Source organism: Bombyx mori, chromosome 1, assembly GCF_030269925.1.
Source record: "Bombyx mori chromosome 1, ASM3026992v2".
NCBI lineage: Eukaryota > Metazoa > Arthropoda > Insecta > Lepidoptera > Bombycidae > Bombyx > Bombyx mori.
Genome location: NC_085107.1, coordinates 17,392,853 through 17,414,566, shown reverse-complemented (window position 1 = coordinate 17,414,566; position 21,714 = coordinate 17,392,853). Strand labels below are relative to the sequence as shown.

Sequence of the window (21,714 nt, the reverse complement as noted above, 5' to 3'; positions counted from 1 at the left end):
ACGCCGGAATACCGACTATTGTGCAGTTTGACTATAAGTATTAGATATCGACCTGTATTGACGTGTTTTTGGGCGCATTAACTCAAGTTAATGACGTTTAGAAAAAACCATTGAATTTTTTTTTGCTGTGAATTAAGCATTGATTTTTGTATTTTTATAAAGTTAAGTACTTTTTTTCATAAATCCTTTAGAATTTTGTGCAAAATATGTAAAAATAAGCTCAGCACTAAAAGGGTTAAAATAATAAAACAAAGACCATCTTACGCCAAATGAATAAACAAATATGTACGTAAATATCTGAAATGAAAAGTCAAATAAAATTCAAAGAGCAATTGACAAAATCAATGTTACAGCTTCTGTTAATTAATCATCCATAAATTATTGAACGTTGTATAGGGTTGTAAATATTCCTATTAGCGATAAGAGTGCCCATTATATTTATTGGTAGATGCTTACATTTGTAGTTCTTAAAGAGAATAAACAAATAAATATAGTGAATATAAGTTAGCGATGGTTTTGATTATACATTTTTATTACAGATACGATATAGTGAAGCCTCCACAATTTGGTGTAGTAGAAAGGTTACGAGTACTGGATGGAACGTGGCAAACTGTCGATTCATTTACAAGCGAAATGGTGGCATTCGGTGCTGTTAGATATATGCATTTACTTGGAAATCCTAATCATGATGAGTTTAAAGTAAGTTCTCACAGACACATATCGGTGGCAATACAATAATTATGTAATGCTTAATCTGGTGGTATGATCTCTTCCACATGTCTAGTCCACACGGGTAGGTACCACCACCCTGCCTAATTCTGCCGTGAAGCAGTAATGCATTTCATTTTGAAGGGCGGGGCAGTCATTGTAACAATACTGAGACCTTCAAACTCATATCTCAAGGTGGGTGGCGCATTTGTGTTGTAGATGTCTATGGGCTCCAGTAACGACTTAACACCAAGTGTGCTGTGAGCTCGTCCACCCAACTAATCAATAAATAAATAAAATCTAAAAGTTGCTCTGTATTAACTCAGAATTTGTCTAAACAAAGACTGTCTCCTATTTATCAATATAAGATAGTACTATACCAATATATTTAATGCGATTAAACCTTTGTTTCAGTTTAAAGCATCCGTTGGATCTATACGAACGAACACATTATACGATTTTCGATTAACATTTATCAAACTCGAACTATATCAATCGATTAACGAAGAGCTAGTGCTGAACAACACTAGAGAAGCGTTTATATCGGCGCAACATCTACGATTTAAAACAAAACCGTTAGCCTTATCGAACGATCGAATTGTTTATACGATACTCCGACCACCGAAATACGGCATTCTTCATTTGTCATCCGGAAAACATCATTTACAAATTCACAATACGTTCACACAGCAAAACATCGACGCTGATCAATTATGGTATCGTTTACATAGACGTGCTTATTCGCACATACAAGATGAGTTTCATTTCGTCGTCGGAGCTACGGAATGTGAAAATATCACTGGAGTTATGATGATAAGGCACGTACCGAGCTCAATTTCATTCGATCATTCCCCGAATCGAGTGCGCACGACTTTAGAAAGACTTCAAGTGTCAGAAGGTTCTAGAATGGTCATACCAGCAACGCATTTGAACTTCAGAACCGATGTAGTAACGAATTTAATATTCAACATCACTCATTTACCGAAACACGGAAAGATTGAAGTTATAACGGATATGCTAAAGATTCTTAGAGACAACACGACATATTTTACTTTAGAAGAATTGAATTCTGACAGAGTTTATTACGCGCACGACAATTCAGAAAGTCGACACGATTCATTCCACTTCATGGCGTTGAGTCCAGAGCCCGAGGATTTCCAATATGTTGGAGTATTTCATATCGATATAATTCTTAAAAACGACAACAGCCCAGTGCGAGTTAACAACAACACATTTCACATCGTACACGGCGGCGCTAGACTTATTACAGCACGAGATTTGAGTTACACCGATGCAGATTTGGACACAAAATCTTCAGATATTGTTTACACTGTGCAGAGGTCACCGAAAGACCCACCCAACGGTGGTATATTTAGAGCTGATAATCCATCGGAGCAAATAGCGACGTTCACTCAAGACGATATTAATAAAAATTTGGTTTTGTTCAAACATCAAGGCAAAGAGTACGGGAAGCTTGCGTTTTGGGTGTCGGACGGCAGGTACGATGTTAACGGTAACTTGGAGATACAAGCATCACCGCCCTTTATAAGAATGTACCCATCAAACGGATCTATCATGGAGAATGGGAAGGCTGTGGTCATCACACCCAACGATATGCAGGTAGGTCGTAGTTCAATGGCTCGAATACGTGCAGGGGGCGTTCTGTGTGCTAAAGAGAAATATAATAAACAAGCAGAGCTGAGTTTGTTCTCCGGAAAGTAGCCCTTTTTCGATTGGGTGGTTATGTCAACGTGGCTTGAATTAGGCAAAGTTAACGAAACTACTTCTAACAGGTCTCAGGCTCGTCGACTAAAATGCGATTACAATCTGGTAGCTTGTTCTTGTTTTGTCTGCACCTTTATCAAATGCTCCACCTCTACACTTAGAGCTGTGCAGAAAATACAATGAATTGATAAATGTACAAATAAAAAAGTTATGCTTTTGTTTTTTTTTTGTTGGTCAATATTTTTATACCATAGTCTATAACATTACTTCTTCTCAGTCCTCATAAAGTATAAATTAATCTTTTACTTTACATTCTTCAAATAATATTTTGTATAATTTCAAGGTGGACACGAATATGAATTGTTTAGAGGAGGACATTCGTTATGAGGTAACTTTGGAACCGAAGCATGGCTCCATAGAAGTGGGTGAAGGTCAAGGCGCTTACACTTTCACTCAGTTAGACATAGCGGCTGGAAGAGTGGCCTACAGACACAGGGAACCCAAAACACCCTCCGATCAGTTCAGGTAATGTACCTGTTAGCATTATTTACATTCGCCATTTGTTTTCCACATTCTATTAAACAGTCTTAATATTGGTTGATTGGTACAAAAGTAAATCGAATGGATTATTTGAATAATTATAACATCAAAACACAAAGCAAAAATTAAGCATTGTTTTATTCTTCAGTTATAATGTATCATTAAAAACAATATTTTCAGATTCAAAGTGATGTGCCTTGACACATGGGGCGAGGGAATATATACGGTAAAGATATTTCCGTCGAGCTATTGGGAACCGTTGAGGGTGCAAACTAACACACCGCTATTTGTTGAGGAATCTACAAGCGTTAATATCACCAAAGATGTCTTGGAAGTGAGTAATTGAATAATGACAATGTTACAAGACCTACTACTAGTTGAGGATTTCACTCCTAGATTTCGAATATATCAAAATACAAGTGATGATATCGTCAGTATATTTACTAAAACAGTAGAATCTGGTGTTTTTGTATGTATATTCATGAAAAGCGATCAAAATGAAAACTAGCCAATTTTTAAAATTCTTTATTTGTTCGGCTTTTCGTGTAAGTTTAACAAGCGGACTGAGAATGGGTCCACGCCATACAATTTGTATTCCATAGCGCAGCTACGGAGGCAGTTAGCTGTTTGTATAATATATTTTTTAAGGGATTTTATGACCTTTACTGACTTTCTGGTAACTATGACCTTTAAGTCATGTCTTATTTTATTTTTTATTATTATTTTTCTGAAAAATTATAATATGGAGTGAAATTAAATGAAGATGATTAATTTGAGACATTAATCAACTGGGATGAAATTAAATGAAATGATATGGGATGAAATATAATCTCAGTAAAATGGTGGTCATTTACTGAGATTTTTTCAGTAGACTTTTCGGAGGATCCCGAGATGCCACGTCCAGCGGCTTTGTTTCATTTTCTCACATTTGTGCACTTTCACAGATATGAAATAGTTAATAAACCACCGTTATTACACATTTAAACCTGAAGAAACACTAAATAGACAAAATAAAACAAACCACACAACTTCACTCCTCGCATTCCCGGCAAAGTCCGTTTGTATAATACAAATCTTGTTACAGATTATGCATCCACAAATCGAACCTTCAAACATAATTTACAAAGTTACAGAGGGTCCAAATCATGGATGGCTCGAAATCGCTTCGACTCTTGGAAGCTTAGAACCAGAAAATCACAACGAGGAACCGATCCACACCCGAGTGTTCGATCAATCGATTATAAACTCGAATCGATTAGTCTACGTGCAATCTGGCGTCAATCGCACTCGCGACCGAATCAAAATGGACGTCACGAACGGGATTGTTTGGCTGCGTGATATAGAAATGTCAATAGTGATAATACCTGAACACTTTTACATAATGGCATCGAATTTAACTGTAGTTGAAGGTGAATCGATCAGCATGAGGCCGGAATTATTCAAAACGATTACAGATTATTATAGGGGTAAAGTTGTATCGTATAAAGTCGTTGAGAAACCAAAGTACGGAAAAATTATGATGGGAGATCAGGAGTTGAACTTGTTGCCAGTTTTAAAATTAAATTCTGGTAATATTCAGGTGGGTATCACTTAGAAGGTACTAGATCTATACTAATATATAAATCTACAGTGGTTTTTACGGATGTTCCGTTATCTATTGAACCATGCATCCGTTTGACTTGAAACTTGGTATCCATGTAGAAAATACATGTACTTAATGGATAGGTTAATATTTATATGAGTGTTGGACTCCCTGCACCAGTTGCGGGGGCGTTAATGATAAGAATCTTTGTGGGGGTGAGAAATAATAATGTTAATTTTAAATGCCCAGCGAAACGGGCGGGTACAGCTAGTTTAAAATAAAATAGATTAATGTTTGTACTGTTGAGTTAGATTGTAGAAAACATCCTACTAATATAAACGCGAAAATTTGTAAAAATGTATGGATGTATGTTTGTTATTCACGCAAAAACTACGTGATGCATTTTGATGTAACCTTATAATAATTGACAATAATATAGCTGACACATCAGAATAACACATTGGCTATAATTTATAAAGATATAGTGTGCATTACCAAGAATATAACGATAAGTGTCAAGCAAGTAGGAAAAATCTACCATCCTGTTTTCATAATCATTAATAAATTATAGTTCCCGAAGCGAAGCGAGTTTGGGTCGCTAGTATAATATATCGCACATACGGTGTGATAACGTCACTAATGCAAATCATGTAATTTTTCAGGAGAATCGTTAGAAAGTTTAACATTTTATAGTTCTTATATAGTTCAGCTAGACTAAAGAAATAAAAACGATAATATTTAAACTAAAACTTTAAACTTCATCAGTAAAAGCAAACATCTCACCGATAACTATTAAAAAATGTATTTTCTCATACTCAGTTCAGTTTTAACAAAAATTGCATAAGTGACTTTATAGCACCGCTTGTACGATATGCAGTTATGATACTGTGGTTTGTATTGAATTTTCAAAAATTTCAATTCAATAACGTTTTCCGTCAACTTTTTCAGTATGTTAACGACGGTTCCGAAGAGTCATCAGATGCCGTCAAACTTGTCGCATTAACTGAAAACAATAAGGAAAGCGAACCGTTTTATATTCGTATAACTATAGTGGCCGTGAACGATGAAACTCCTATAGTAGCGGCCAATACGGGACTCTGTGTTTGGGAGGGAGGCACATTTACATTCACCAGGAGTGAGCTTTGTGAGTACTAGAATTCCTTTAAATGAAATAACTAGTGTTATTAGTGTTCGCCCAGTTGTAGAAATTATAAGTTTGAACATTATTAGGGTTCTATTGTCATATTTCTATAATCATCATTGTTCTATAATCACAGTTTTCGACCAGGCCACAGTTTAGACAAATAACATTAAAGACGAACAATATTATTCTATTCTCAATTTGATCACCGACTTATCACAATAAATAAATTGCTTATACGCGTGTGTGTGTCAAATACATGGTAGTTTGTGTAGTGTTTGTTAATTATTGATTTAATGTATTTTATAAGCATAAGTTTAAAAAAGTATTACCATTCTGCACTCCTCTATATCGTGTGTATATAAAGTGTAGTTTTGGCGAAATCTGTGACTATAGAAGTATAATAGAATTTGACAATAGAATCATACAAACTTATAATTTCAATCAATTATAGTCGAATATCGACTACCGGGGAACCACTAGTTCTCTAAAAGTGTGATAAAAATTCATACTCCTCCGTCCCCGCAATTTTCGTAAAAATGGGTAGCAAGTTTTTGCTTCACATATTAATATATAGATAGGCTTGGGGGAGGCCTGAAAGATAGATAAATAGGGGGATATAGCCCACACGAGTGGCTATAACTCACTTGTCTTTAGTTTTGTTAACAGGCTACGTCAATCATGATGGGTAGCTCTGTACAAAGACATGGACTGCAATGACAACCCGCCTATGTGCAATGATATAATTAAAATCAGTGTATTAATATAAATTTGATTAAAATATTTACTCTTTTTCCTTGACTAAAATAAATGTTTTACCAAAATATCTAATATATTAACGAAAATTATTCCATATTTGGTGCCAATTTTTCAGATGTCAACGATATCGATACTCCTCTAGAGAATGTGACGATACGAGTTGTCGATATAGTGTCGGGGTACATCGCTATGAAGGAAAATATCGAGAGAGCGGTCGATCACTTCACTCAGGCTGATATTGATAAAGGAAAAGTCATTTTTGTACACAAAAGTAAGTAACGACTTTGTAAATATTAAAGTAAATTTTGTACGTTTTTCTTAAATATCTACCCAAATTAAAGCTCATGTGATCTTATGATAAGTTTTAACTATCACATCATTTTTCAGATGGAACAAAAGGAAAGATGATATTCAACGTGACTGACGGACTTCACGAACTCTCTAAAATTACATTCCTAATCTCGACAAAATCGGTTTCAATAAAGCTTATTAGAAAACAAAATTTACGAGTATTCCCCCTGATGAGGGAACCGCTAACCAACAATATATTGATGTCTAAATGTTCGGATCCTTCCAGAAGCATTTTGTATAAAATCGAAAGGGCACCAACTTTAGGTAGATTGATAATGTTAAACGGGGAGAATCGTCACAGATCAATAAAACAATTCACTCAACACGATCTGAACAATTCTGTTGTGTATTACGAACACACGCATCCCTTTTCCGATTTGTATACAAACGATTCATTCGTATTTACGGTTGAAACAGCACTGGCCAAGCCTCTGACCGATCAAATATTTAATATCGATATATCAGTGTCGTCCGGAGGACTGTCTAAATACGTTTACATACCGCAGATAAAGGTTCAAGAAGGCGATAAAGTACCGATCAAAGTGAACGTTTCCAACGTTATATCTTATTTAGAGACACAGGCCGGATTGCGTCAACCGCAAATAGAAGCTCAACTGTCGCAACCTTCGCACGGTGAACTAAAACCATTGTGGCTGTCTTTGACTCAGTATCAACTAGAAAATGGTGTTGTGAACTACGAGCATGACGATTCGGACAGTTTGAATGATAAAATTGATATGTCTCTGTACCTATTGCCGGATTACGTTTTGCTTTGTAACGTGACCGTACCGATTCACATAATGCCGGTGAACGATCAGCCTTTTAGATTATTGACGGACACACCCCAGATACAGGTCGTTCAAGGCGAGAATTATACGATAACGAAAAACGATTTGCTCACCGAAGACGCGGATACAAGTCCATCGGGTATATTGTACGATATCATTAGCGGCCCGACTCAAGGGAGGATCGTGATGATCGACAGGAACCAGACCGTCGATGAGGCGCAATCGATAAACAAGTTCACTCAAGACGATATAAACAGCGGTCGAATTATATACGAGCATTCCGGTATATTACAAACAGCCACGTTTTATTTCAGAGTGTGGGACGGTCAGTTCAAGCCCACGTACACGGTATTCACGATAGACGTTGTACCGGTAATACTGAACGCTACTTCGCTACATCCGATACATTTACAACAGGGTTCAAACGTGGCGGCCATCACTCCCGAACAGATATACGTAGAAACGAACGCGAGGATTTCTAAAGTCTGGTACAACATCACCCGTCCGCCGATACACGGTCTGATATACGTCAGCAGCAATCCCGTTACGTATTTCACTCATAAAGAATTGATCGAGAAAGTCGTTATTTACATGCAAAACGACATGACGACGGCCAATGATAGTTTTGAGTTGATCGCATGCGTACATAACAGTAATGCAACGCCGCCGTTTGCAATTGAGGTTGTAGTGCAACCTTTGATGACGCTGAGTGATTTGAGGGTAGAAAGCGAAAAAGTTAAGATCACCCTTAACACAATGGACGCGAGTAGCCTGGCTAAGCTGACAGTCAGCAATCCGATATACACGTTACTTAAGAAACCTAAATACGGCACTATAAAGAAAATAATTAGGAGCTCCGGTGAGAAGACCAGTGCAAGGGAGCGAGAAATAGCGTACTTCACGCACGAAGACCTCAAGGCGGGCGTCATATATTTTGTTATAAAGAAAAAACTATCGGATTTGAACGGCTTCGAAGACAGCTTCAGATTTTTGTTAGCGACCACGTTATTTCAGCCTGCGGCTGGTGAAGTTAAAATAATAATTGGTAATAGGCAGAAGAAGAATTTGCCGGGCCCCAATGATCCGGAGAGTCACGAAGGAATTCCAGTGAGTTTTTGCCTTACACACAATTTACATACTGGTTTTTATTAAATGGAATCACTTTAAACCTAATTAGCGTGAAGGAACGTTCATGAGTGCTCATGGAAATCTCTATTTACATTTTTAATGATTACTTCACATATGATTCGATTAATTGTCACAATAACCATGATATTCTCAAGTTAACGTCCACTGTGCTTGTTAAAGGAAATATCAGACACAATAAGTGTTAAAAAAACAATAAAACTAATAATGTTCTTGCAGGTGGCGAATACTGAAACCGCTTCATACTACATGATGATATTAATGGCGCTTCTTGGTACTGTGCTAGCGATTGTAGTTATATTCGGTTTGATAAAATGTCGTCGTATATTGGCCCGCGACCAGAACGCCTTAGTAAAGATACACGGGCAAAGTCAGGGAGCGGTCGCTCCTATACCGCTGCCGAGGCCTCCTGACCACCTCATGCCCTCACCGAGTCAAGGAACACCACCGATTAAACGGTAACCACAGATCTAGAATTACTTGATGAATGCGTTGCATGAGAAAATTAGCCTTTCTTGTAATCACATACATATTCAGGATATTACACCCAAGTTGGTTAAGCCATTGCATTTTATATTGTTACGCGCTTGGGCTTGGGGCAAATAAAAATTCTACCGAAGTACAAATTACAACTTTATTTAACACACAGAACACTATAATTCGTAATTCACTTCTTCTGCTTCGCTTCGGGTGATCCGTTCGCTGTTTCGCTTCGAGTAGATCCGATTACTAACTGCCTTCGTGCCATCGCTTGTGATGATTTTATAGTCGACACGACATCCCTAGGATTATCGAAAACATTCCTGACAAGTCGAATAGTTTCGACATGTGTTTCCGCGATTTGATAATAGATGGTGGTGTACTTCTCGATTTTACTAGTTCTTTTGATATTCGCATCTGCTATTCGACGATAAATGGCATTGCTCTTACCGGCGTAACATTATGTTGGCGTGCTCACATTAATTGAAATTAAATAGTAACTATATTATTTTAAAAACTTTTTGGACAACTTGAGACTTTGAAGTTAAAGATTGAAGTCTTAGTTGTACGAGTATTACAGCTGTCCTGCTGTTCAAATCGTAAGACGTAATAACTTAGCAGCCATGCATGGTCACTGCTCGTTTTGTTTAACGCAATTAGCGTAAATAATATTTTGATATAAAAAGATATATTTATTTATGTATTTCAGTTACGTATCATCAGAACAGTCGGTCCATACTGGTGCCAGTACGCCTTTACCGTCTGGAGGTAGCGTCGCGTGTAAGGTTACACCGTTAGCTGACGCAGGACTACCGGACCTTAATACTAGATACCCTTACGGAGCTGAGGACCATACTGACGTAAGTGTCCTTTTTTTCCCCTACCAAAGCTGATAGCCTTGAGAGGCTATGTCAGCGTAACCTAACAAGTAGGTGAGCTCTCGCAAACCTGGAGGCGTTGCTAACACTAGCCCTAGCAAGAGCAGTGCTCGGCAGAATCTACCACTGGTTCGGAAACGCGACCCACTGAGAAGATCCGGCGAGAAACAGGGAGCTGTGTCTATGGGTAAGTGTGCTCATGGAGAACTGGACACCAATAAGGAGCAATCTGGAATAACATAAAACGATTTAAATTTGAACATCTTAAGAAAGAATAAATAATAATGTTTGGTCAGATTGCGGCACTTTTGTCATAAAAACGATACACAAGTTATAGAAATTGAATTTATAATATTGATGATGATAATGAATGAATGAATTACTATTATTATTATTTTTTAAGGGATTTTATGACCTGGTAACTAAGACCTTTAGGTCATATCTTATTTTAATTTATATTCTTATTTTTATGAAAAATGATAATATGAAATGACCAATTTTCTGAGACTTTTTGGAGGATCCCGAGAAGTTACGTCCAGCGGCTTTGTTTCATTTTCCCACATTTGTGCACTTTCACAGATATTAAACAGTTAATAAACCACCGTTATTACACATTTAAACCCGAAGAAACACTAAATAGACAAAATAAAATAAATCACACAACTTCATTCCTCGCGTTCCCGCCAAAAAGTCTTTGAATGAATTATGATGAATGTATGTATATGTAATATCCATATATTTTATCTACATTATAATATCCAAATCTTTTATCTATATTTATACCACAGGCAGAAGACTGGAGCAGCTACGAGGCAAGCGAGTCTGCGTATCCGATCCGAGCGCCCGGTGTGGCACCTACGAACCCGATGCTGAGACGCAACCAATACTGGGTCTGACCCAAGCATACCTGCACGCTGCCCGGGCCGCCCAGACCTGGTAAACTTTTCTAATCCCATATTTTAATTGCTTTTGATTAGCAGACTAGCTCACGGTCCTCCTATAGATACTGGGTGTCAGGAGACCGCCTCCGAAAACTTAATCAGACGATAGTACTAATGACACCTTTGATCCAAGCTGTTTAAAAAAGTCAGTTTCCAAGCTGTTTAAAAAAGTCTGTACATTGGCCAAGTCATTGCACTTAGGCAATCTTATAAAAAATGCACCTGACAAAATTAAAATGACTTGGAATATCATTAATAGGGAGACTGGGAATGTCAGAAACAGCAATGCTGAATCAATTTTGAAAATCAATGATAAAATAATAACTTCTCATCAAGAAGTGGCCAGTGCTTTTGAGCGCTACTTTGCTGATATCCCAGCTTCTACTACAAAATCTTTAATTTCATCTCCTACCGTCGCCGAATCATTACTGCAAGATCATGTGGATAAATGCAGTGTTAACTTTAAGTTCACAAATATTGCTATAAAGGACATAATTGATAATTTGAAGCTCATTAATATTAAAAAAACTGGTGATTTATGGGGAATATCAATTAAGGTTATAAAATCCATTATTGATATAATCGCACCTTACCTTGCTACAATATTTAATGACTGTATTGATAGTGGTGTGTTTCCTGATCTAATGAAATATAGTAAAATAATACCTCTGTTTAAATCTGGTAGTACTTTTGACCCCACTAACTTTAGACCCATTTCAGTACTACCTACACTGAGTAAAATTTTTGAAAAAATGATTTTGGAACAGCTTTTGAACCATTTCTATTCCAATAACCTGCTTCATAACAAACAATATGGATTCACTAGAGGCCGTTCGACTATTGATGCAGGTGTAGATCTTATTAAAAATATTTTTCAGGCTTGGGAGGAATCGCATAATGCCCTTGGGGTATTCTGCGACTTATCTAAAGCTTTTGATTGTGTTGAGCATAATACATTGTTGAGGAAATTACACCATTATGGTATTAGGGGCGTTTCATTAGAACTTATTAAATCTTATTTATCCGGAAGAATCCAAAAGGTAGACGTTAAAGGAAAGAGATCTTCCGGTGTCTTACTTAATATGGGTGTTCCTCAGGGTTCCATATTGGGTCCCTTCTTATTTCTTGTGTATATCAATGATTTACCAAAGTTTATTGAAACCCGTCACGAGGTCGTATTATTCGCTGATGATACATCCTTATTGTTTAAAATTAAACGACAATTGGAAGATTATGACGATGTGAATGATGCTATCTCGCGCGTGGTACATTGGTTTAGTGTTAATAATCTGTTATTAAATAACAAAAAAACAAAATGTATAAAATTTACCACACCTAATGTTAGACAAGTAGACACTAATATCATTGTAAGTGGAGAGACACTGGAGCTTGTTGATTCGACAGTTTTTCTTGGTATAACAGTTGATTCCAGGCTGCAGTGGGGTCCTCACATACGCAAGTTAGCGAATAGACTTAGTTCTGCAGCGTTTGCGGTAAAAAAAATACGAACGTATACTGATGAAGATACGGCACGTCTATTTTTTTCACTTATTTTCATAGTGTTATGTCCTATGGCATTTTGCTATGGGGCAATGCTGCCGATGTCGAAACGATTTTCATCCTGCAGAAGAGGGCTATTCGTGCTATTTATAATATGCACCCGAGGGAATCCTTGAGGGACAAGTTTAAGGAAATCAAAATTCTAACTTTAGCGTCCCAATACATTTTTGAAAATTTATTGTACGTGCGTAAAAACATTGTAGAATTCCCCAGAGTCTGCGATTTGCATAATGTGAACACTAGGAACAAACATAGGCTTGCGTTGCCGGCGGCTCGAATTAAGAAAATAAGCAACTCTTTCAGGGGGCTGGGTGTACAACTTTTCAACAAGATCCCACAAAACGTTCAACTACTACCTGTTCATAGATTTAAGAAAACTGTCAAGGAACGTTTGTGCAACAAGGCATATTATAAAGTTAAGGATTTTTTATATTATAAAGTTAAGGATTTTTTACTAGATGGCACTACGTGGGAATGAGGCGTTCGCTCCTGGCCTTTTCATTTTTCATTATTATTAGTATTTATTTGAATTGTATTTTTTTGACTTGTTTTTGTTGTATACTGTAAATATGTTTTCTTGTTTAAAAAAAAAAGAAAATAGTTGAGAAAATACAAAAAAAAAAAAAAGCCCGCTGAGTTTGTTTCGCCGGTTCTTCTCAGGACTGTGGCTTTTTTGGAACCGGTGGTAGAGTTAACATTTTCTTTTACATTTTGACATTCAACAAGTGTGTTTTTGATGACATCCAAGTTGAAATAAATGATTTTGAATTTGAATTTGAATTAGAATTTGATGATGGAACGGAAAAAAAATCGATACTGATTAAAAAAATTATATTTTAAAACGTTTTATTAGCATTATTTTAAATGAAACGACAGGCAGTGAAACACAAAATCAAAAACAGCTGATGCTCGGATCAATGAACGCCCGGGCGCGGCGTTTCTTTTACACGCACCCAGGCGGGGGCGCGACGCTGGTAATGCGTTTTTTTTTTAAACCAGCATCGATGTTTTTTCCGTCCCATCATCAAAGGTGTCATTAGTACTATCGTCTGTCTTCGTTTTCGGAAGCGGTCTACTAACACTCGGTATATCGAGACCCATAGATACCATTATGTTAATGCTTTCAAAAATATGTATTTGCGATTCGATTTACTGGTGGTAGAACCTCTTGTGAGTCCGCGCGGGTAGGTACCATGGCCCTGACTATTTCTACCGTGAAGCAGTAAGCGTTTCGGTTTAAAAAAGGTAGGGCAGCCGCAACTATACTGAGATCTTAGAACTTATATCTCAAGGTGGGTGGCGCATTTACGTTGTAGATGTCAATGAGCTCAAGTAACGACTTAACACCAGGTGGGCTGTGAGCTCGTCCATCCATCTAAGCAATAAAGAAAAAAAAATGCAGTATCCTAGTTGGTTCCCACCCGTATGACGTATGAAGAACAGCATTGCTGTACTCTTCTTTCTATCTGATATTGTCCATAAAAGGCTGTCGTAGCTAACTACTCCCAATGTTTGAAGATGGTGCTGGGAATTAAATTATGACATCTTGCAACTGTTCTATTATGAAAAAAGAGTTTTTTTTTAATGTGAAACTCACTGTAATAAAAAAGGAATGAATTCAGTATATTTTTTCATTGCTTGGATGCGTTAACTTGTTCACAGTTGATTTAGTTTTAAATTATCGTCAGTGTGATTGTTGCAATCCACCTTGAGACATCCGACTCTTTAGATCGAAACGTACTACTACTTTATGGCAGAAATAGGCAAGAAAATGATACATAAACCCATCCTACAAATCTATATACCTACCTATATATCTATACTAATATATATATCAACAGTGGTTTTTACGGATGCTCCGTTATAACTACTGAACCGTGCATTCGATTGACTTGAAAGTTGGTATCCATGTAGAAGATACATGTACTTAATGGATAGGTTAATATTTATAAGAGTATTGAACTCCCTACACCAGTTGCGGGGGCGTTAATGATGAGAATCTTTGTGGGGGTGAGAAATAATAATGTTAATTTTAAATGCCCAGCGAAGCGGACGGGTACAGCTAGTCTAATATATAATTGTTTTTTGTCCGCAGCTACTCTAAAAGCGAACGAAGAAAAATGCGTACCACTGAGCCGCCGGCGACGCGTCGAATTAGTTCCTACGCCTTTTCTACTAAGCAATTACACGGTACCGCGTAAACAGAAAACTTGTGAAATAACGGTTTAAAAAAACGACCGACTGATAACACCAATACGTCATGCCTTAAGACACCAAATCTCGAACCACGTTCCAGAACTAATTTTATCCATTTTATATATTATACAATTCATTAATTTACCATGACTAAATAGGATCAATTTTTTTTATATCGAATAGGAAATGTCACTGTATATTAATTAATAAACATTATTCATTTTGATGTATGCGAAAATATTAGTACGATGCTCAAAATTTATTAAGCATCTCTAAAAAGTTTAGTAATAAAAAGTCCGGGTTTATTTTTCGGGACATCAAATTATTTTAATAGCGCTTCGTCTATGGGTTTCTGCACACTCCTTGTACGACAGTCCAAATACTTAATAACAATAAAATAATTTTGAGGGTCTCTTTGTTTATTTAATAATCAAAATAATTTTTATAATGAGTTTCGTTTTCTGAGATATTTCGTTGCCTTGAAGAATAAAAACAATGAAATCAAATTATTTACTTCACGCGGTAAAACGCCATTATAATCCACGATTATAAACGTCAGGTGTCGATGGTTTCAAAAATCATTAAAGTTTCTGATAATTCTCAAAACGCAGGACGTCGTATGTAAGTAACGTAAATTTCATTATTCCCTAAACTAGTGTTGTCGAAAGATGAATATTTATCGATACTTCGCCTGAATAAATTTAAATGTTAAATGTAATGTTTCACGTAAGATAAATAGCCAATTAGTGCCAAATTTTGAAGCAATAAAACGTACATAGGAATTGAAGACATTTAACGATATAAAACGTAAAACTGAATTTTTTATGATAGTATTTATGAACTTCTTTCGACTTCTACAAATTGTAAAGCTAATATGCGTTTTTGATTGAATACTTAGATATTAAAGAAATAAGGACTAGAGATATGTACAGTTATGGAAAAAATAATATAGATATAGCAGAATGGAAATTTAAAATGTTTTTTTAATAGACTTACTCTCGAACGAATTCCTATTACGTAATACCTCAGTATTTAGAGTGCTCTTTGATTGTATTGCGGGTAAATAAAATAATTTGAATTTTTTTTTACATAAAATAGAAATAAGTACTATATACAGTTTTATTTATATATATATTGAATTAGAATATTTCGTTCTCGTCGACATGTGCTCACGTGTACGATCTTTTGGAGTATGTAACTGTCTCCCTGAACTGGTTTATCAAAGTTATAATTATACAAAGGATAACAGTTATATATCGGCATCAAAATGTGAGATTTACAAAACTATGGAGGGTAGAGGTAAGGACTACCATCTTGTATAGGGGACAAGTCGAACAAGTGTTCCCCTGTAAACAGCAGGTTATTGTTAGAAGACTCTATGGAAATAGTGCTAGTGTAGGAACTGGAAATGATATGAATATAGCAGTTTTAAACAGAACGAAGTGTGATAGTTTACGAGAGCTGTTTTTAAAATCCTTCCATTTGCTACAGTAGCGCCGCGCCACCTTGATTGACTCCTTTTCAGTGGATACTTTTTAATTCACTGAAATGGTTCTCCTTATTTCATCATCATCATCATCGCTCTCCTGCCCTTCTCCCAGATCACCTGGGGTCGGCGCAACATGTTTTCTCCTTCCACACTCCTCTATCATATACCGTTTCTTCGCTCACTGCCCTCTTACACATATCGTCTTTCACGCAATCGAACCATTTCTTTTTAGGTCTCCTTCTCCTTATTTCTACCCTCCATATATAAAGCGAATGGAATAATTGTTGACATAGCGCTCACTTACTCCCAATTCAGTATTAGTGGCGGACAATGTTCCGAGTCTGAATAGAATCCTCTGGCGTCTCTTGAGGACATTGATTTGTTCAATATTGAGGCGTAAAAGGCTATTTGGTTTAAACGACGATTTTTGTATACAGGAGAGCCATTTAAAGTTGAAAATTTTGAGTCGTCGGCTATTTGAATGAAGTAAACTTAATTGAAGTTCAATTAAAAACATCGAACTGTTGATGTTAATATATACATATAAATAAAATTGGAGTGTCTGTTTGTAATATTGAAATAACCGCTTTTTACTACATGCATATTATGAATATATCTACGGTACATACACCAAAATAACATTTTTTACAATTTTTGACGACACTCATTGATAGGTTGCTGATGATATAAGGAGTAACTTAGGCTACTTTTTTAGACTAGCTTAGCCCCGCGATGCTACCCGTGGTACCGATAATAACAGCGGGTAACATCGCGGCCCTAAGCTATCAATAATAAAATTTAATGTTTCCGAAGCGAAGCCAGAGCGGGTCGCTATACTTAAACGCACCTTTACCAATTACTTTGCAGTTGGTAAATCTTGCTAAAAAAGCTAAATTTCGCTTCAATCAAAAAAACTCTCGATATGAGTATTTCGTATTACGTGCCCATTCCCGAGTCCTTGTAAATTTAAAGTCAATCATTCATTCATTCAAATTCCAAAATTCAAAAGTCAGTACTCCGTGATCTCCAGGGAAAGCTGAAGAAAGCGCACACGTGATAAATGTAACACTCACCTAGCGTATTAAGAATTATATTACTTAGAATCGTCAAATGATGCTCCCGATATTGGGAATTGAACTAACGTCGCGGCCAAAGGTACGTTTATTTTAAGAATCGTGTTCCATAATGCACGCACACGCGTTATATAATAAAATACTAAGAACTGAAAAGAAAACTTAATTAAACAAACAATGTTTAATATTCGTTGGCGCGTAAACGCCAAGAAAACGTTGCCAACTAAATATAATAAACCAATAAAAATATAACCAAAATTATATTATTTGTTAGCGATTAAATTAAATATTATTAACGTTATATTATATAATAAATACATTTATTATCCTTTATTAATCGTTTAGTTGAATTACGTAATCGATATTATTTACTTATCGATTTTTTTTTATGTAAGTTGATGTAATTTTATTAATATGTAATTTTAGTGTTTGCATATAACATTAATTAATAGTTATAGATAAGTTCTATTTGAAACCGAACGTAAGCCAAAGAATTTCTAATTATTTTGATGGTACTTAAAAATGTAGTACTTAAGCCAAATAATAAGGTAAACCCAATGGAACTGAATCTATTTACGTTGTTACAACTATGTTCACGTTATAATCGGGTATTGATTATTGTATTAAAACAAAAACCTTCCGCATTTTAGTTGAAAATAATGTTAATTCTATTTATCAAATCTTTATTCATATTACAATGTGCCAAATGATGCATTAGATAATTAAATAAATGTTGATATCGTATAGATAGCACATTAGTTAAGTTTAAAAAAAAGGTTTATTCCAATGCAATGAAATTTGTGTCAATAGCTGAAAGTTTACTCATCATTCTCCTGCTCTTCTCCCAGTCACGTGGGGTCGGCGCAACATGTTTTCTCCTTCCATATTCCTCTATCATATACCATATATACAATAGCTGAAATTTTACTGCAAACTACAATATTACAAGAAATCCGTGCGTATCGCAAAGTATTGTAATATTTATTACCGTGCTCAATGATGCCTTTATTCATATATGATACCCCTGTAGATGCTAGTTGTAATATAATGCCAATTAATCATGAACCTCAATGTCTACGAAATAGATCATAAAACAACTTAGTCAATTTCACAAGCGCTCTAAGCATTTATTAAAAGATAAATTTAGAATAGTAATAGTAATAATAAGCGAATCCTTGAATGTTTGTTATACTGGAATGTTTAAATGACAAATAAAAAGTAATACACGAATAGAAAGTCATATAAATGAATAGTTTAATTAGGTAATTAAAGCAAAAAAAAATACAGTAATTCTTTAATGTTCTTGGTAACTTCAATAGATGTCGGACAGAAATCGGTTTAAATATCTTTATAGGTACCAAATGTATTGACGAATGATCACGCAAAACGATGTGATGAAGTGATATTACTAAATTTATAAATGTTCGTAAATATTGCGTCTAATGATCAACCGGTAACGTCGTACTATTTCTGCCGCGCGGTAGACGTAGTGCTTGAAGGGCCAAGATCGGGACATTTTCCGAAGATTATTTACAATGTTACGTGCCGCCGTCTCGAAATAAACTTTCTACAAATTTAGTTCCCGGTCTATGTTTCCGTTACGATGTAGCTACATACGTACACACAATTCATCATAAATATATTCGTCTCAATTGAAAACTAGCGAATCACGCTAATATTAATTCGTAGAATATACAGACGCAGTGCACAACTATGCACCGTTTGTAAGACGTGTTTCCGATACACAGCCTTTGATATAATGTTGTAGTATTAACGGAAATATCAATAAATTTTGTGTTGATTATTTAGAAAAAAAAATGTAGTTCAGAAATTATCGTCGTGATCAGACCAGGGATGTGCGCTACTGGCCATATGGCCTGCTCCAAAATGAAAACACTAAGCCGACTACCAAATTTTAAATAAAAAAAAAACATCTTGGCTGTCGTCGGCGCATTATTAGGATAAATTAATTATATTACACTGCCATCGATATGTGTGACAATTTTCAAATTATTCAGACTTATTACAGTTTTTATACATGGATAAATAGATAAAGCTAAAAAAGGCGTCTTTGAAAACAGTTATAAAATAATTGCTTCAGTTCGAAATGGTGACAAGTTTGAGTTAATTTAGAAAAATCAAATAAGTATGAGAACTAGTTCCATTCATTGTAATCCCCGAGCTCGAAATAGAAACAGTAATATAATTAAACTCTACAGTAAATAGGTCCTGAGTAATTTAATTTCTCTATGATGTCGTTTGAACGTGTTTCTGTTTGGCTATTCTTTGTAACTGAAGTACTGATACGATGTTTAAGTGCACTGACTCCATGTCGAGAATAATAAAGGTACGGTGCAATTGAGACTTCGAACTCATGTCCGCTTACTCCCTCATCTATCTGCACAAAATAAAAACCCTAGAAACAGAACCACCGATTTGATGAAAATTTTGTACTTTTAAATGTGATTAAAATTATGTATGTATGTTAGTATTTATTTTTAAATCTCAACTATTTATCGCGTTAATCTGATATATGACAATAAATCACATTTTTTCACAATCAACCGAGGTTCCATTTAATTTGTGCAATCATAATACATATTTTATACAATGTCGTTCTGAAATTTTAATTTATTTTGATATAATTTAATTAAATGCATAATAAAGCAACAGAGAGGTTCGTGTCGGTAATGAATCATAACGAAATTCAGTACAGTTTAAAACTTACTCTTTAACTAATAGTTACATGCATCTGATGAACTCTTACCGTGTTTAAGGTCGCTTCACATACATCGCGATCGCGCGACGGATCCAAATTGAAAGAGAATATTTTAGTTCATTATTTATCGACTATTTTAAAATAATAAAATGACTGGTATTGGTTTCTTTAAATAATTGAAAAATAATTTTGACACATAATAATTATTTAGGCACCACGATTTGGGGTAGCGAAAGGTAAATCTTTTTTATTTTTGTTTTATAAACTGAATTTCGTATACACCTAGAAATTACTATATTTAACTTATTCTTATAAATGAGTCGTCTATTATCAAAGGTGGCAATCTGTACATTTGGACAAAAAAAATGTTATTGATATGTCAATACAGATTGATTTGAATATAATCGTCTCCTTCAAAGAATACGGTTCAAAACCTGCATTAAATAAAGGTTAATAGTTAACCTGTTATTTATCTAAGATGTCGTTCCGAAGAGTTTTGGGACTGCCAATGGAATACAAAGTCAATAATTCGTTTTTCTGATTTACCAATCATTGTCCAAAAGTCAGATTGCCGCCTTTGATAATAGTCGACTCAAATGCAACTGTAACGCGCCTGTTTTCATTTTAAGAAATAATTAAAATGTTACTGTTTGGTTGTTTATACATGTACATAATAACCTTGTATGTGAAAAGACCTTTATTTAATTAATACAGGTATATTATAGAACTTTTGTTGATTTTTTTTTGCATTACAATATTCATTATAAAATAAACTGTAAAATTAATTGCATTCTGTATGAAAACCGAATTCCTACATAAATAAATGTTCGGTGTAATTAATATATTAGAAACAGTAGAGAATAGTCTGTGGTGCAGTTTAAGAATTAATTTTATGTATTGAAAGATTTACTTTATTCAATAGTTTAAATATATTAGTTGAATAGTTATTTGTAGCATGCAAGGTATTTCTGAGTGAACAAGACGTTTTGTGCCATACAAGAAATGTACTATGAGATGTTACGTTTCGAGTCGAGACGAATAACTTTCATGTGGATAGCATGGTTTTATAAATAAAGAATGTAACTATTATTGTGTTTTTAGTACTTTTAAAACTTTTTAATTAAAATTTTATTACTTTTATATTTTGTAGGTATTTCTTTACGTTACAGATTATTGGTTCTGGACGAATTCATGAGCCAGCTCAGCTTTTTATTTTGTTTTGAAGTATTACTGGTGGCCTTTTCAGTTTCACCAGGGCAGGTTCGACGCGGGCACGATGCTCTCGTTAATCTCCCGTAGGGGCTATTGGGTACCGGGTGCAGGGGCGCCCGGTGTTCTGCTGTCGGTTCCATGGTGAGGCGGTGCAAGGTGGCTCCTGTGCCCCCACACGGTGTGTCTCCCGAGACGACGTCCTGCGGGATCTTCCCGGGGATGGAATCCCATTCTATTGTCAGGACGGGTACCGGCGACGACGAACCTTCGGCGCGCACTGTGCGGTACCATAGGTTTGCGGGGCGGGTCCTGCGCGGTTGACGCTGCGCAGTGCCTCGTGCGCCTTTCTCAAGGCGTAGACTCCCGGTAGAGATTGGAAGAAGAGGAGGACTTTGGTCTTCCTCTTCTACCTCTTCTTGTCTGGAG

At 35.7% G+C, this 21,714-nt stretch overlaps 1 protein-coding gene across 1 annotated transcript in view; it reads left to right on the top strand.

Annotated features, from left to right (window-relative positions):
• Window positions 1–21,165, top strand: part of LOC101745161 (chondroitin sulfate proteoglycan 4) — a 32,105-nt gene extending 10,940 nt beyond the window's left edge. Inside the window, exons 14-25 of the mRNA XM_038012471.2 lie at window positions 540–699; window positions 1,123–2,328; window positions 2,777–2,958; window positions 3,154–3,307; window positions 4,058–4,552; window positions 5,504–5,699; window positions 6,571–6,726; window positions 6,843–8,701; window positions 8,960–9,198; window positions 9,930–10,080; window positions 10,887–11,034; window positions 14,695–21,165. Of these exons, the coding sequence (XP_037868399.1) occupies window positions 540–699; window positions 1,123–2,328; window positions 2,777–2,958; window positions 3,154–3,307; window positions 4,058–4,552; window positions 5,504–5,699; window positions 6,571–6,726; window positions 6,843–8,701; window positions 8,960–9,198; window positions 9,930–10,080; window positions 10,887–10,994 (4,906 nt within the window). The 3' untranslated portion in view covers window positions 10,995–11,034; window positions 14,695–21,165. The remainder of the gene's footprint in view (window positions 1–539; window positions 700–1,122; window positions 2,329–2,776; window positions 2,959–3,153; window positions 3,308–4,057; window positions 4,553–5,503; window positions 5,700–6,570; window positions 6,727–6,842; window positions 8,702–8,959; window positions 9,199–9,929; window positions 10,081–10,886; window positions 11,035–14,694) is intronic.
• Window positions 21,166–21,714: the final 549 nt, after the last annotated feature.